This window comes from Chrysemys picta, chromosome 2 (genome assembly GCF_011386835.1).
Source record: "Chrysemys picta bellii isolate R12L10 chromosome 2, ASM1138683v2, whole genome shotgun sequence".
Classification (NCBI taxonomy): Eukaryota; Metazoa; Chordata; order Testudines; family Emydidae; genus Chrysemys; species Chrysemys picta.
In genome coordinates, this window is record NC_088792.1 from 254949468 (window position 1) to 254966280 (window position 16813).

General features: G+C 41.6%; 1 protein-coding gene across 6 annotated transcripts in view; it reads left to right on the forward strand.

Moving 5' to 3' along the window:
- Window positions 1-16613, forward strand: part of FZD6 (frizzled class receptor 6) — a 45602-nt gene extending 28989 nt beyond the window's left edge. For 5 of the 6 annotated variants that reach the window (XM_005306022.4, XM_005306023.5, XM_042845155.2 and 2 more), the window contains exons 3-7: window positions 2023-2219; window positions 6745-7762; window positions 10264-10412; window positions 11753-12193; window positions 13500-16613. In XM_005306022.4, the coding sequence (XP_005306079.2) occupies window positions 2023-2219; window positions 6745-7762; window positions 10264-10412; window positions 11753-12193; window positions 13500-13668 (1974 nt within the window). In that variant the 3' untranslated portion in view covers window positions 13669-16613. Of the gene's footprint in view, window positions 1-2022; window positions 2220-4288; window positions 4343-6744; window positions 7763-10263; window positions 10413-11752; window positions 12194-13499 lie in introns of those variants that run through there. The other variant, XM_005306027.5, reaches the window with a different exon arrangement.
- Window positions 16614-16813: the final 200 nt, after the last annotated feature.

The window sequence follows — 16813 nt, forward strand, 5'->3', positions numbered from 1 at the left end:
CCCGCACCCTGAACCTCCTTTCTGGCTCCGCCCCGGAGCCCACACCCCAGCCGGAGCTGGATGGGAAATGATTTTTCTCTGGCCCTTGTAGTGGGACAAAATTAAGACCTTTTGAAGTTTTTGACAAAATTAAGAGAAACCCCAGAAAATCCATTAGCCTGGTGGTTAGGGTACTCCCTAGGATGTGGGAGAAACTGATCTGGAGCAGGGACTTGAACCTGGGTCTCCAGCATTCCACCAGGCTATTGGATATTCTGGGGTTTTTGCTTGCTGCACATTATACAAGAGTTGTGCCTGCCTCCTCAGCAGAAAGTGCTCAAGTCTTAGGGTTCCAACACAAGACAATTGCAAAGACAGGTGGTCAAGTGCACATACTTTCATAAAGCATTACTTTCTGTAATGGAATCTGCAGATGAAGTGCACAGCCAGACTGTTCCATGGCGTAGTGCCAACTTAACTTTTTTTATTTTAATGAGGGGCTTTTCTGTTTGTTTTATCTTCCCCATCCCAAACACACCTCTAAATTTTATTACTTATGTATCATGATTGTTGGACATATAGTTTTGTGAGGAAAAAAATGTGTTTATTTGTCAATTTATTTTCTCTTAAATAGCATGTCCACCAATCCCATTCTCCCTCAGGGGATCTTTACTGTTGAACGTTAAAGCATCTTGGTTTGAAAAACAGCTTGTTAATGTTAGTTTCCATTGCAGAGTCAAAAATTGACTTCTCCCTCTCCCAATCGCTGACTGACAGCTTTAGAATTATTTCTAGCTGCCAGAAGGTATAATAAGGATTGGGAGACATACCCATCTGTTTCTTTCCAATTAATGGATAACAGTTTTTCCTTTCTGTCCCATTTGCTTATACCATACATTCTGCTCCACTGTGAGAACTCCTCATATTCATCCGATTTATCTACAGATTTTCATATGGGTCATATATTATCATATGGGGTTCCGACCTGAGAGAGACCAAGTAGGTGAGGTAATATATTTAATTAGGCCAACTTCTGTTGGTGGAAGGGATAAGCTTTCAAGCTACACATAGCTCTTCTTCAGGTCTGGAAAAGGTAACCAGAGTGTCTGAGCTAAAATACAAGGTTGGACAGATTGTTAAGCACAAGAGGTTCACACATTCTGTAGGAGACCACTTAAAACGAAGTGGACAGTTAAGGGTTAGCAGGCTGTAGGGCAGGAGTAGTCAATAGGTGGACTGTGGGCCAAATCCAGACTGCCAAAGGCTTTTAACTGGACTGTGCAACTCTGGGGGGGGCCATGGGCAGTTAGTGCAGGGGAGAGGGGTTAGTGGGTAGAGAAGTGACTGGCAGTGTTCTTGAGCTTGGGAGAGCTGGGGCTGCAGGGTAAGGTGGAGGAGCCTGCACCAACACTCACCCTGCTGTTGCCACCTCTACCACCCTTTGGCCACCACTGCCTGCGACTGAGGAGCAGGAGTGAAGGCGCTCGACTGCCTGCCCCACAGGGGCCACAGTGTGCTCAAGTGGCCAGAAGGCACAACTGCAACTCAGTCCTGCCTGCAGTTTAGCCCAACTGTGGCAACCGTGCTTTGTGTGCCCCTGGTCAAAGAGGGTGCCATTTAGGGAGGGCAGGGGGTGCACCCCCCGGTTTCGTGTCACCCCCTGGGTGGTCGGGACTCCCACTGCCCCAGAAGGTGCCTGGGACAGACATGTAACTCCCTAAATGGAGCCCAGGGCTGACAGCAGGAGCCCCAGCAGGCAGCCAGGGCTGACACATAACTTGGGGTGGGGGGGTGTGGCCCCCCCATCCACCTTCCCTAAATGGAGCGCTGCCAGGCTGGAGCCCTTCCCACTGGAGTCCGGACCTTGACTATACCTTGACCAAGAAATGTGGACCTTCACAAAAAATATTTGACTACCCCTGCTGTAAGGTGTGTTACAAATCCATAAAACCAGTGTCTCTCTTAAGTCCATGGTTTTTAAATTTGCTGATCTGTTTCTTTTAAAAATTACTAATCAAAATCATTCTTTTTTTTTTTGTAAAGCCTTTTCTTCCTCTTGTGAATCTCCACTGTTCTCCAGATGTCCACACATTTCTGTGCAAAGCATTTGTGCCTGCCTGCGTGAAGCAAATTCATGTGATTCACCCTTGTCGAAGACTTTGTGAGAGAGTGTACTCCGACTGCAAACAGTTGATAGACACTTTTGGGATCACCTGGCCGGAGGAACTGGAATGTAACAGGTGTAGTACCTTTTAATCTGACAGGCAATGAAGGTGACATTTTCAAACACTCCAGATTTGACCCACAGCTGAACTGAAAGTCTGAGACCGAGAATGTGTTAATATCTGCTTCAGAGTAGTCCCCACACCAGTGGGGACCCTGAGAGGTTACATGAGCAAGAGAGAAATTTCTCTTCAAGAAACTTTATTAAACTGATCTCCTGGATTTCCTGTTAGTGATTTTGGCTCAGTACAAAATGCTTAAAACATATATTTGTCTGCTTCCTTATCTGTAAAATGGGATAATAGTACTTACCTACTTCAAAGAGGTTTTATGAAGAATTATAGAGTTTAAGGTCAGAAGGGACCACCATATCATCCAATGTGACCTCCTTACTCCTGAGGGAATTCTGCACCAAAAAAAATTAAAAATTCTGAACACAGTATTCTAAAATTCGATAAAATTCTGCAAATTGTATTTGTCAATAAATAAATGTGGAGGCTGCAACATGGCAGTGGGGAGCACAGGCCACTGGCTACATGGAGGTGGAAGATCACCCTGCAGCTCCTTCCCCAGGACATAGACTCAGCAGTGAGGCAGCACCTGACCCTGACACAACACAAGGGCCAGTTCTGTCCCAGAAACACCACAGGGCCCTGCCTCTCCACCCAGACTCACCAGGTGTGGGGCAGGCAGGTTCAGCCTGGCCAATCCAAATGTGGAGGGGCTTAGTGTGGGGGGATCCAGGTGTGGGTTGGGAGAGTTCTGTGTGGGGCAGTTTGTGTGTGGGAGCTCTGGGGGAGTCCAGGTTTGGAGGGATAAGATGCACAGGGGCTTGTTTGGGGGGGGGGGGGGGTTTCCAGGTTCAGAAGTAATGGAACTCTGCAGAGAGGGGTGAAGGTGGTTGAAGTTCAGCGGGGGGGTGGGGTGTCTGGATGTGGGGGGGTGGGGCTCAGCGGGGAGGGTCAGGTGTAGGGGGCTCAGTGGGGGGGTCTGGGTGCTGGGGGAGTGGGGCTTGGTGGGATGGGAGTTTGAGTGTGAGGGGTGGTCCAGGTGCAGGAGGATGGTGGTTTGAGTGCAGGGGGCTCAGCGAGGGGTGGTCTGGGAGCAGGGGTGGGGATCTGGATGCAGGGGTTGAGGCTTGGAAGGGTGGGGATTCGGATGTGTGGGGGGTGAGGCTCGACAGGGGTCTGTGTATGGGGGTATCCAGATGCACAGGTTGTGGGCAGTGGGAGTAGCTCCCCATACCGTGACCTCTACTCACACCGCTGAGGAGCAATGTGGCAGGAAACAGGATGTCTGTAAGGAGTTTCCTGCAGCTGGAAGAGGTTTTTGGAGGTGAGTTTGATCCGGCTCTGGCTGCTCCTTAAAAGGGAAGAAGAAATCCCATCCTCCCCCAGCCCAGCTGGGACTAGCAACTGGGCCCAGCACAGGGTAGGAGTCACCAGCTGGGGCATACCCAGCCCCACCCCCTGCAGTGATTTACCTTTTCGCCAGCTGCTCTGGGTGCCTGAAATGACGCACCCACTCTGCTGGAGAGGGGCATGTGACCACTCTTGCAGTTTCCCTTTGCTTCCCTGTTATAAAGTAACTTTTTTCTGCAGGGAAGCAAAGAAATCTACGGGGGACACGAATTCTGCGCACACGCAGTGGTGCAGAATTCCCCAGGCTTAACCTCCTGTATATCGCAGGTCATCAACACCCCCCAGCGTGCGCGCGCGCACACACACTAAACCCAACAACCGAAATTAGACCAAAGTATTACAGCCCCCAAAGAGTAACTGTACAGTACTATGAAATATAAATCACTGTCTATACATCAGCTAAGTGGTTAAGATTAAAATAAAAGCCTTCGGTACTTAGTGAACAAATTAAACCTCCCATTACTTTATCTATGCTGCATGCCAATATTCAGTATTTCACAAAAATCTTTGTTTCTTTTAGCCCCCAGAGAGAGAATCATAAATTCATAGATTTTTAGGGCCTGAAGGGATCATTATTATCCTTTAGTCTGAACTCCTGCATGATACAGGAAATTGAACCTCACCCAGTAATTTCTGTTGGCAACTATAGCATTTGTTTTTGAAAGGTATCCAGTTTTGATTTAAGACTTCAAGTGATTGAGAATGCACCACATCCTTAGGTAAGATGTTCCAATGGTTAATTACTCTTACTGTTAGAAATAAAATATGCACCTAATTTAAATCTGAATTATCTAGATTCAGTTTCCAGTCATTGGATTGTTATGCCTTTTTCTACTAGATTAAAGGGCCATCTACTATCAGAAATCTCTTCCCCATTTAGGCACTTGTAGATCATAAGTCACCTCTTTACTGTGCATAGCCACAGGGAAGAGAGTCTGTGATAGTAGGGACCCAAGGGCAGGGGACAGGTTGAGCAGTAGCATGGAAAAACGGTATGGAGGCCCATGGGATATTCAGGCTCCGCAGCATTTCAGACTCTCACCCCTGCCCCTCTGCAGAGCTACAAACCTCTCTCAGAATTGTTCTGTAGAATTCGCCATCTTAGAATCTTATTCAGAGATTCAGTATATTTTCTAAATTATATTTTAAAATCAAATACTCAGTTTTTTCCAGGAACCATTGCATCTCTAAATTATTCTACTACTGACAATAGTAACTTAAAGTTAATAGTTTCTACTGCTCATATGCGAAGTGAGGTGGTTCTTAACCCATTCTGTCCAGTTCTTAACACAGAGTCCATAGCACAAAAAAGACCCTTTGGGTCAGCAGTAACTGGCACTCTTGTTGGCAGCCTCAGAAAGGCCAAAGACTGAATGAGCCTAGAGAGTGTTAAGAGAGACAAGCACTAATGAGAACCCTAAGATAGACACTCCTGACTCCTTAGAGATGACTCCTCCAGAACAAGGATAAAGCAAATTGGTATGTTGGTGAGATAAGCTTGTACTGGTGCAGTGCATGATGTTCCAGCTGTATGGTTAAAAAGGACTTCAGTCTCTAGAATTCTCAGGCCAATCTAATTTGTCCAAAAGAACCTTTATTAATGGTGGTGATGAAACAAAGAGCCCAAGCTGAGTTTGTCTATCTGGCATTTAGGGGGAAAAAACCTTTCTACTTTTAAACTGAGCACATTTCTTATGGAAATCACTGAGAAATCATGATCATGGAACTCCACCATGCCATTTTTACAGAGGCCCTCTTAATCTAATCTCACTCTCATGGCTAAATTGTGGAACTCAGACTCATTGGTGAGTAGTTGCACACATGAGTAGACCCATTCTGAGTAAGTGTGTTCCTACTCGAGTAAAGATTGCATAATCTAGCCATAAAATAAGTCCCTCACCTGCTAATGCAGAAATGGTCATTATAAAACAGATAGTTATTTTGTCCAATCAAATTCTAAATGTCACAAGCTATATTTAAATTAACTTTTTTTTAAAGTTAGAGGAAAAAATAATTACAATTGTGTTCAACTTCTTATACTAGTTCTCCTTTTATTTTTCCTGTTTCTTTCAGTTAGGTAATTTCCAGTAATGTATTATGAATATCAAAGTCCTTATCAGTTCTATGATAGACAGTCCTCACCATTTGACTGCTTCTGTAAATATTTCCCCCCTCAGGTAAAGTGTTATCAGCTGATATAAAACCAAGCAGATCCATTAGTGAAGGCAGAGTTATTGTTAAAAAGGTCATCTCTCCATTTCTAATAATGAGTCTTTCCCTTTTTGAATGGATTTACTCTGCTATTATGAGATTTCTACAGAATGTTCTAAATTCCCACTAGCCTGAATTGTTTATCCCTTCTTTGATCTCATAGTCTTGATCTCTCGATTTCAAATTAATTAGCACAGGAAGGGGCCTTACAGAGCTGAGAACAAGAGCAGGAAGAAGTGTGGAGCCACTGGGTACCATGGGAAGAAAGCTTTCTGAGAGTAGGTGATTTGAAACACAATCAAACCACTATTGTCAGCAGTTAAACATTGGGCTGGTCCAATAAAAGCAATGATATTTCCATCTGTATATGCCAGATGTTCAACATTCCACTCCTATATTCGGATTGGAGCTTGTGAATCTCAAACAACAATTTGTCAACCAGATATAAAAATCTATGATGGGTGTTTTTCACACGTTTACATATATATAATTTTGATGTGGAATAAGACCAGTAAAGAAACAACTGCAAAATGTCTTAAATTTAAGTGTTTCATAACCAGGACTGGCTCTACGCGCCAGCAAACCAAGCACGTGCTTGGGGTGGCACAATTCCAGGGGCAGCCCTGTTCATAACCAACTGAATACAAAACCAAGGTTTTGTAAAGAATAGTTAGCTTGTGTTCAACTGTTCTTCTAAACTTAACATTAAAGATTTTATTTAACTCTGCTAAAAGTTTTTTCTAAATGCCACCTGATATTGTTCTCATAAGCTAAGTTTTGGATCATGTATAAAAATATATTACTCAGAAACAGTTTTTTTTTTCACACTTAAGAAGAATAGCAGTAAAATAAGGGAACGCTTGATAGTGGAAGAGTATTAATGTACATGCACTTTTCTTAATCTGTGTAGACTGGAGGATTGTGATGAAACTGCTCCTGTCACTGCTGCTGTAACCACAAAGGTCCACGGAACACAGAAGACCCCAGGGCAGGCTCGAAGGGACTATGGATTTTGGTGTCCACGGCATCTGCAGACTTCCAATGAACAAGGCTACAAGTTTTTGGGAATTGATCAGTGTGCACCCCCATGTCCCAATATGTACTTCAATAATTATGAGCTGGATGTTGCCAAAAGCTTCATTGGAATAGTTTCAATTTTTTGCCTTTGTGCTACTCTGTTCACGTTCTTGACTTTTCTGATTGATGTTAAAAGGTTCAGATACCCAGAGAGGCCAATCATATATTATTCAGTCTGTTACAGTATAGTGTCTCTGATGTACTTCATTGGCTTTTTGCTGGGAAATAGAACTGCTTGTAACAAGGCAGATGAAAAGTTAGAAATTGGTGAAACAGTTGTTCTTGGCTCTCAAAACAAAGCCTGCACTGTCCTTTTTATGGTTTTGTATTTTTTCACTATGGCAGGAACGATATGGTGGGTGATTCTTACGATCACTTGGTTCCTAGCAGCAGGAAGAAAATGGAGCTGTGAAGCTATTGAACAAAAGGCAATGTGGTTCCATGCAGTTGCATGGGGCATACCTGGTTTTCTCACCATTATGCTTCTTGCAATGAACAAAGTTGAAGGGGACAATATCAGCGGAGTTTGCTTTGTTGGTCTCTATGACCTGGATGCATCCCGATACTTTGTTCTTTTGCCTTTGAGCTTTTGTGTTTTTGTTGGTCTCTCTCTCCTTTTAGCTGGAATTATTTCTTTAAATCATGTGCGGCAAGTCATACAGCATGATGGCAGAAACCAAGAGAAGCTAAAGAAATTTATGATTCGAATTGGAGTCTTTAGTGGCTTATACCTGGTACCACTGGTGGCACTTCTTGGATGTTATGTTTATGAGCAGATGTATAGGAGAATCTGGGAGACCACTTGGGTCTTTGACCATTGTGATCAGTACCATATTCCCTGTCCTTACCAGGTAAGGAGTAATGTTTTGTTTCATTCATATTGTAATGTTAACATAAAAAAGACACTGAAATGCATTATGATATTTGTAACAACATTTAGTGGGTAGACTGTAGGTAAAGAGAGCCAATGAAATGCACGCAATATAAAATTCATAGACCAGTTAAATATTTTCAACATAAATATTGGTTCAGTCAATTTATTTAATCTCTAGCTAATCAGGTTGATGGCACTTAGCACTTAAAATCTTTTTAGAGTAATGAGTTTAAATTTTTAAGTTATTTGAACTTAATCATAAAAAATTGTTCATGGTTCAAACTTTCTACATAATAGGCAGCTATTCCTAAAACTACTGCCCCAAATTTTCTAATTTAGGTGCCTAAAGTTACTCAGCATTTCTGAAAATGAGGCTGCCTTGAAATATGGACTTAAGCAACTAATTTTAGCCATTCGAAGTAGAACATTTTGGTCAGAGCCACATTTGATTTAAAATCAGTTTTGTCTTAAGTTGTACAAGTACAAAATACTGAGCTTTTCACTCTTTATTTCTCACAACTATGACTACATATGTCCAAGTTGATTTTTGGTAATGTGGACTTAAGTTTTAGAAATGTTAAAAATATATATCTTAAATTGCTGAGATGTTCAAGTTTAAAATTTGACTTTTGATTTAAAAATTGTCTTCAGAAAGACTTTAATATGCATACCAACTGCATGTGTGCAGTACTCTCTATGGATTACATTTTGTTTCTAATGCATAAAATTCTGTCATGTCAAGTAATTTTGGGTTTATGCCTCTCTATTTATGAGCTGGTGTTTAAGAAGGAAATATCAATAAGAGAATTGTTAGTTTTTCATGTCAAGTTACAAACTTCAGTTGCCTTGCATCTCACCATTAATGTTTATACTGCAATGAGCTACCATAAAAACAAGGAAAATAAACACAAAATTCTTAGAACGTTAGGGCTTGGTCCTGCAAGTTTCTGAGTACCCTCTACTCTTATTGAAGTCAATGAGAGTTGAGTACAGCCCCGCATAGGACTGGGTCTTTAATACTTATTCTTGCTCCCATTTAAAGTCAGTGACAAAATATTCACGGTCTTCAGTGGATAAAGCATTGAGCCCCTTGTCAACTTAAATCCTCCAAAGTAAGGAAGTTCAGAGCTGAGGTATCTATTCCTTCTTTAACAAGTTTGCCTTGCAATGCTTAAATATAGCAGCACAGTAATAAGAAATTAATGACATAATTATCAAGGATTATTTAGCTTATTGGAGAGAGTAAATAGCAACAGAACAAACATATGCAATCAAATATTATACCAAGAAATATACAATTGGATCTGTTCCTTTGTGTTGTACTTGTTGTTTTCCAGTGACAAAAACCTATTAACTACAGAATGGCTTCTCTTTTTATCCTGATTAGTTCAAAATAAAACCAAAAGCTTCAGCTTCAACAATTACTGGTACCTAACTAACAAGAGTGACTAGTGCTTTGAAGGCTAGGATACAGAGACAAGTGGATTAATCAAGAAAACAAATTACATTTGGGGCATGGGAGAGGAAGTTAAATAACCACTTAATGAATTAAATGTCTCAGCAACTGTGTCCCTGTTCTGCACATAGGTGAATTAATGTTGCAATAAACAGCAGAAAACGCTGGTATACTGTCAGGGGTAAAAGTAACTTAAGGGACTTACCAGTACACACGGCAAGGGTCCTGAGCAAGGGTGGAGGGGCCTCCACCGGAAAGGGCGGGGCCTCCAGTGGAAGGGGCGGGGCCTTTAAATCACTGGCCCTTTTAAATCGCCACCACTACCCCGGGGCTCTGGCTGTGGTAGCAGCGACCGGGAGCCCTGGGCCCTTTACATCACCGCCAGAGCCCCATTGTAGTGGTAGCTGCGGCGGCTGGGAGCCCCAGGGCTCCGGCGGTGATTTAAAGGGCCAGGGGCTCCAGCCGCAGCCAGGAGCCCAGGGCCCTTTTAGATTGCTGGCCTGGGGAAGCTGCTCCCTGCTGGTAGAGTTGGCTGTGTACCGTCTCTTGCCGGTATGCCGGACTGAACTGGACTGGCTTACTTTCACCTCTGTATACGGTCCTGAGGCTCTCTGAAGATCCTGATTCATGTAATTAACTCTAACTCATCCACTCCATCATCTCTTCTGTATCCAGAGGAAGCTCCCAAATATGCAGTGTGTCGCTGGAGAAACTGCTTAATAATACAGTTCCCCCCTCCAAATAATCTTTTCTTCCAGTTTTTAAAAAATTCTCCCCTTATGCCTCACCTCCTGTCCACATCTTCAACTACATCTCCATATGCAAAGATTAACCAGATCTGACTCGACTGTGCATGTTTTAGTTCAGTCCATAGTGTGTCTGAATGCAGTATAGCATAGCTGGTGTAAAATAGAAAGTACTTCAGTATGCTCTTGTACATGGTTTCTGTTCATTTTCTGCACTTTGTCAAGAGTCCAAGTGTCTGTGTGTGCATTTGTTTATTAAACTTTGTTATCTTCCAGGCAAAGGCATTAGCTAGACCAGAAATATTTTTGTTTCTGATGAAGTACCTGATGACGTTAATTGTTGGCATCTCTCCAGTATTCTGGGTGGGAAGTAAAAAGACCTGTTCTGAATGGGCCAGTTTCTTCAACAGAAATCGCAAGAGAGAGTAAGAGCAACTCTTTGTATGTGGTACTGATAAGCTTAAAATAAATGTATTTGTAACATGTGTCCCTTTAAATATATGTCTGGTGATATAGAAAAAATATTGTTGTTTACTCTCTCAGGGCCCAATCCTGCAGTTGGGCATAGGTAAAATTCCCACTGGAATCAATTCAAGTTTTATCTGTGCAATGACTACACGATTGGGCCCTAATAAGATAGAAAATATACTTCCCTACTGATTTGGTCCTTTAAATTGAGCAAAAGGGATTTTGCTGCTTTTAACACTGACTAACATGGCTGTAACTTTCAGTTAAATCAGGGAAGACCGCATGGCCTATCAACTCTGACTCCTTTCATTTTCCAGGTCTGCTGCTTACATCATTTGCACTAATGCTTTAATCGTATCTTGCAGTCATAGTCCCTCCACCATTTTTCTTAGTAGCTTACTCTGTTGCCCTAATTCTCTTACTATTTCTAATGTCCTACCTTAATTTTTTCTTCTATTGTTTCAGACCACTGTGTTGTCTTCTACCCCCTTTTGCACAAGAGTAATTCCATTCCTTTATTTAAACTTACATAGAGTTCTCTTTTGTAGGAGATGCATGGGCCATATCCTTTTCAATATAAGCAGACTATAAGTTCAGGTCTCATCCCTTGTAATTATTGTATCCTTTTCTTTTCCCCTGATTTATTTTTCTTTAGATTTCCTATATTCTTCCTAAACTGTGGATGTATTTTTATAACTCTTTATTTCCTTGGACTTGCCCAGCCCACATTACTTTGGTTTTCTTTAGCTCCTTTTATTTGAAGTCTGCATTCCTGGATGGTGAGCTTATAGCTTCCTTTCCATCTCCCTACTTTTCCATTTCCTGTATAAGTCTTTCTTATGTTTCAGCTGTAAACGACTTTCAGCTAAGTGATTAAAAAAAATGTTGCCCATTTTATACTATTTACCTTTTTTTTTTACTTTTAACAAAGTTTGCTTAAGGAAAACTTAATTTGGTGACGTAGCTACCTATGAGCTAATCCTGCTCTCCTTTTTCACATGGTTAATCTCATTCAAGTTATTGGAACTATTTGCAAGAATGAGGCATGTAGGATTTTGCTCTATTTCTGTAAATTGAATTGCTCCACATATATAATTACTTAGTAGCCACAACCCCCAGATTTCCTCCCGATCGTCAGAGGTTATCATTTCCTCGGAATTGGTTAACATTAGAGCCAGGTTTGTTACATTAGAGACACCCCCTTTGTTACTTCCTTCACATTTTGGAAAAAGAAGCAATCTTCCACTGAGTCTAAATGATCTTTGATGAACTAGTCATATGCTTTTTGTTTTTTCAGTCCAATCAGTGAGAGCCGAAGAGTGTTGCAAGAATCATGTGAATTTTTCTTGAAGCACAATTCTAAAGTTAAACATAAAAAGAAGCACTACAAATCCAGGTCACACAAACTGAAGGTTATTTCTAAGTCTATGGGGACTAGTACAGGTGCTACAACAAATCATGAAACTTCTGCAGTGGCTATTACTAACCCTGATTACTTAAACCAAGAGAACTTCACAGAAATTAAAACCCCTCGAGAAACAGCTGAGAAAGAGATGGAGGCAGATGGAACATCCACCCAGAAAGTGGAGGAGGGGGAGAATGCTGGTGGTGAACATGTCCTACAAATATTATCTACTTCTAAACTGGCTATGGAACAGGTGGAAAAGAGCAGCAAGGCAGACAACACAGTTGATATGATTAGCTTATCTGAGAGTATGAAAAGAATGTGTGAAGGAAGGTAAGATTCTTATTTTTTATCTAATTTTGGACTTCAGTTTTCTGGTTTATGTTCATACTACCAATACTGTGGTATATTTTTGTGTCCTTTTCCTTTGAAGACAGATTGTCCAATAACTAACAATACCTGCAAGGAAAAAGTAATTCTTATAAACTACTTTCCACATGACCATGCAGATGATGTGTTTCTGTATGAGGATATATGATTTGGGGATTTTTTCTAGCAGAGGTTTGAAATACTAGAGCTATTATCTTGGGATAGGATGTGCCTTATATTTAGGGCCCCACCAATTTCACGGCCATGAAAAACATGTCACAGACCGTGAACTAAGCCCTTCCCCTTGAAATCTGATCTCCCCCGTGCTGCTGGAAGCACCCCAGCCAGGGGCTCCGAGCTGCAAGTTCCAGCAGGGCTGGGGAGGAACAAGAGAACTTGTCCTTCCCCTGCACAGCCGCTCTCGGGGGGTGATCAGACCAACCTGCAGCAAGGGGAGGCACTCAGAGGAAGCTCTGGGACTGGGTAGTAGCCCCGGAGGTTCCTGCAGCCAGAGGAGACGTGTAGAGGTTGGTCTGATCCCCCCACTGAGAGCGACTATACAGGGGAAGGACAAGTCCTGTCCCTTTTCAGCCTGGCCGGGACTCTCAGCTAGGAGTCTCTGGCTGGGACACTCCCAGCAGCAAGGGGGAGATTGGACCCACCTCCACCTTTGGAAGACCCTGTGGCTGCAGGAAGGTCTGTGGCTGCTGAAGGCAGCGCAGAAGTGAGGGTGGCAATCCTATGCCCCCCCCCCCCCCCAACAGCTTTGTGACCTCCCACAACCCCCTTTTGGGTCGGGACCCCCATGGTTTCAACACTGTGAAATTTAAACATCTGAAAATGTGAAATTTACCAAATTTCAAATCCTATGGCCATGAAATTGACCAGAATGGACCATGAATTTGGTAGAGCCCTACTTATATTGCTGAATAGTGACCTCTAAGACAAAGAAAGGAACAGCACTGAAAGGCTTTGAAAAGCGTTCCCTATCCAGTGCTTGCCAAGACGTCTGTGGCTGCCATACAGCTTCTTTGGATGGGTGGCTGGTATAAAAGACATTAGTGATGACCATCTGGACTCAGGAACACAAAGGCCTATTAAATGGCTAAGGAAAGAGTATTCAGAACTATATTAATGTCTTTTAAAAGGAGTGTCGTAAGTCCAATGTTTATTACCATTTTGTTGCTAAATGTGTTTGTGTTTCAGTCTAAAACATTATAAGCTTAAAATTGTTTCAGTGTGTTTTGTTTTTGTTTTTAATTACATACAGGGTATCTCCTAAAAGTGATTTTACTGAAACTCATCCGCTACAAGTCAGTCATTCACAACTACCCAGTGTTTCACAACCAGGCAGTACCAGCGGCTCCATATCAATGCTTGTCCACTCAGCTTCAGACACTAGAAAAGATCAGGATTCTGGAAACAGTTCAAATCCTTGAAAGATTAGAATTTCCATATGAATGATTTCAGTTTATGAAACTGTTATGGGTTTGTATTACACTGGAGATTACTGATGCTCTGTGCCTTGTAAAAATACCACATACATATCCCTTGTTTTGCACTTAAAAGTTACACTACATAGTGGGGAGGTCTAGCAATAACCACTGTATTTAACCTCATAAGAGAGTACTGGAAACTGAAGTTCTAATAGCACTCAACTGGGCAGGTCAGCAGTAATTTAAGAGAAAAAGAAATGAGAGAAATAAATCTTTTCTTTTCCAATACATGAACATGCTGTTAAATGACAGCAAAAATAATTGATGGAAGACAGTTGCGTTACTTTGAAGCATAAACATTTAATTTGCTTCACTGGTGTCTTTCAGTCTTCCTATTAACATTTCTTTTTCTTTTTAAAGTAACTGCATCTTAAACAGCTGTCTCATTTAGAATAATTAGAAGTTACACAAATCTATGGACATCTTTAATGTGTAAATGTCTCATGATGTACTAATCTTAGCACTGTATTATGGTTGTTTCTACACTGAATCTGAAAAGGATTCTGGAATTATAGTGGTTTATTTTGTAGTTAAAAATGAATCTTGTAAATAACTTATTTTTATAAACTCAACATTAAGAACTACTGTTTTGTTTGTTGCACAACTCTGATAATTAAGGTGCTTCCTTCTAGTACCAATAAGATCAACAATATTGTGCTGATAAGATGACCTGATTTCCTTCTGAGCAATAGTCACTACAGGATAATATAAGCATTAATATAACCTCCACATCTAGAGCAAGATTGTGTCTGATCCTTCCACAGATGAGAAAGGAGAGACACCTTTACTTTTGCACACCTACTGTTACCCCCAAAACAGACCCAGAGTACCCACTGAATAGCTCATCTATTCTCCCATTCCCGGGTTTACCAGAGGTTCCTTTCAAGGTAACCTACTTACCTATTAATCTATTTCTGCAAGGTAAAAAGTGGGCCTGCCCTAGAGGAACTACTTGGGTTCACCAGGTTCTCTTCAAGAGACTCCCCAGAATAGCTTAGACCTGTTATCTCTGGGAGGACATGGATACGGCCTTCCATTATAACTGACACACAGGCAATACTTTTTCTAAAACAAAGTATTTTTTATTTATCCTAAATTATATTCCCTGATTCAATCATCACTCTTGGGGGAATTCTGCACCACTCTGCATGTGCAGAATTTATGTCCTCCGCAGATTTCTTTGTTTCCCTTCAGAAAAATGACTTTCTGACTGGTAAGCAAAGGGAAGCCACAAAAGCAGTCATGCAGCCCTACCAGCAGTATGTTTCTGGTGCCCTGGGCAGCTGGCAGAGAGGTAAATCACTGTGGGGTGGGGGCAGGACTGGGGAAGACACGGTCATGGCTCCTACCCTGCTAGGCCTGGCTGGGCTGGGGAGGACAGGACTTCCTCTTCCCCTGCAAGGCATCCAGTGCTGGATCAGACTGACCCCCAGATTTCAGTTTGCATGAGCACGTTCCAATTGTCAGTTTATTAACCTCAATATTATGGTCTGCTGTTGCCACTCTATTTCCCTGCCAATTTAGTTAATCCTACCTAATCTCCCTGCCGCTGCCCTATTTTCAGCTAATCGTGGCAAAATGATGCCCACCCAGGGCTGTGCTGAGAAAACAGAATAGAGTAGTTCAAAAATCTCTTATATCACTACACAAGGGCTGAGCTAAGGGATAGTAGGAGTGGGAGAGATTTGTGTCCGTATCAGTGCAAAGAGATGGGGCAGAGAAGCGGCAGAGATATAACCCTGCCTAACATTTTCACTGTTCTCCTCAAAAAGATGCAGCCTTTGTGCATTCCATACAGGAATGGTGCATGAGGTGTGCAGCTCCACTTCAGAAAGGATGCTTCCCAGATCTTCTGCTGGAGTGGTGTTTCACTCACCCCCAGTGAGGAGGCACAACAAAGCTCTAAGTATACAAGGACGTCATGTTCTGAAGCTCATTTTTCTAAAAATCCAATGTTAAAGATTCTCTGTAGAGAAGTATGATCTTGCAGAAAAAGCAACTTTTGAATATTAACATGCAAATTCATCAGATGAGGTTTTCACTTAAAACCGGACAATAATGCATTTTCCACGTGCCATAATTTTTTTCCCCATGCTTTAATGGTCTGTTTGTGTATATATAGAAATACCACATTTTCTTTAGATTTTTTTGGTATTAGGGCCCAATTCCCCCACTCAGAGTAGTCCTTATTACCGGAGGTAGTCCCGTTGTTTTCAATGGGACAATGCACATGAGTAAGATGACTGGTGTGGATAAGGGTTGCAGGACAGGGCCCTTTGGGTGAAATTCTGTCTCCAATGAAGTCAATGGGAGTTTTGCTGTTTCAGTGGAGCCAGGATTTCACTTTCCATCTGTAACACTAATGTTGATACATTCTATAGGGCTCTTCTGCATTTTGCCTTATTGGTAACAGGAGGGCTCTTAGTGTGACATATCCACTCCGATAATGTACAGTGAGGCTGTTACATTCCACTTTGAACAGCTTTTTGGGGGGTGGTTTGAACATTCAAGCAAAATCACATAAGAGAAAGGTCCTGTAAATACTCATTGAATAAGAAATTGTAGTTCTGATAAACCAAAGTTACTTGTTTTATCCAACGTGTATTGAAATTTGAACGTGTTTATGTTGTCTCCTGCATTTTATAATTTGTAATTTATTGCCTTAAATAAGGGATGTTCTTTTTTAGTGTTCCCTTTTTATTTTTAGCACACAATATTCTTGCTGCTGAGATAGAGAATGAGAAAAATATGAAATATCCTCTGTGAAGAAACACACTAAATATTCTTTATTATCTTTTTCTCCTGTTTGTAAACTGAAAACTTGATATATATTTTTAATAGTTTTGTTTTTACTATCTTTGTTAGTAATAAAATATTATATTGTTCAATAGGAGCTCCTGAGTTGATTTTATTGTTAATACTTAGTTCTCATAAATTGGCTTTATTTCCCCTATTGTCATAGTATCTGAGCACCTCACAGTCCCTAATGTGTTTGTCCTTACAACACTTCTGTGAGATAGAGAAGTACTATTATCCACATTTTGTAGGTGGGGAAATGAGGCATAGAGAAACAAAGTGATTTGCCCAA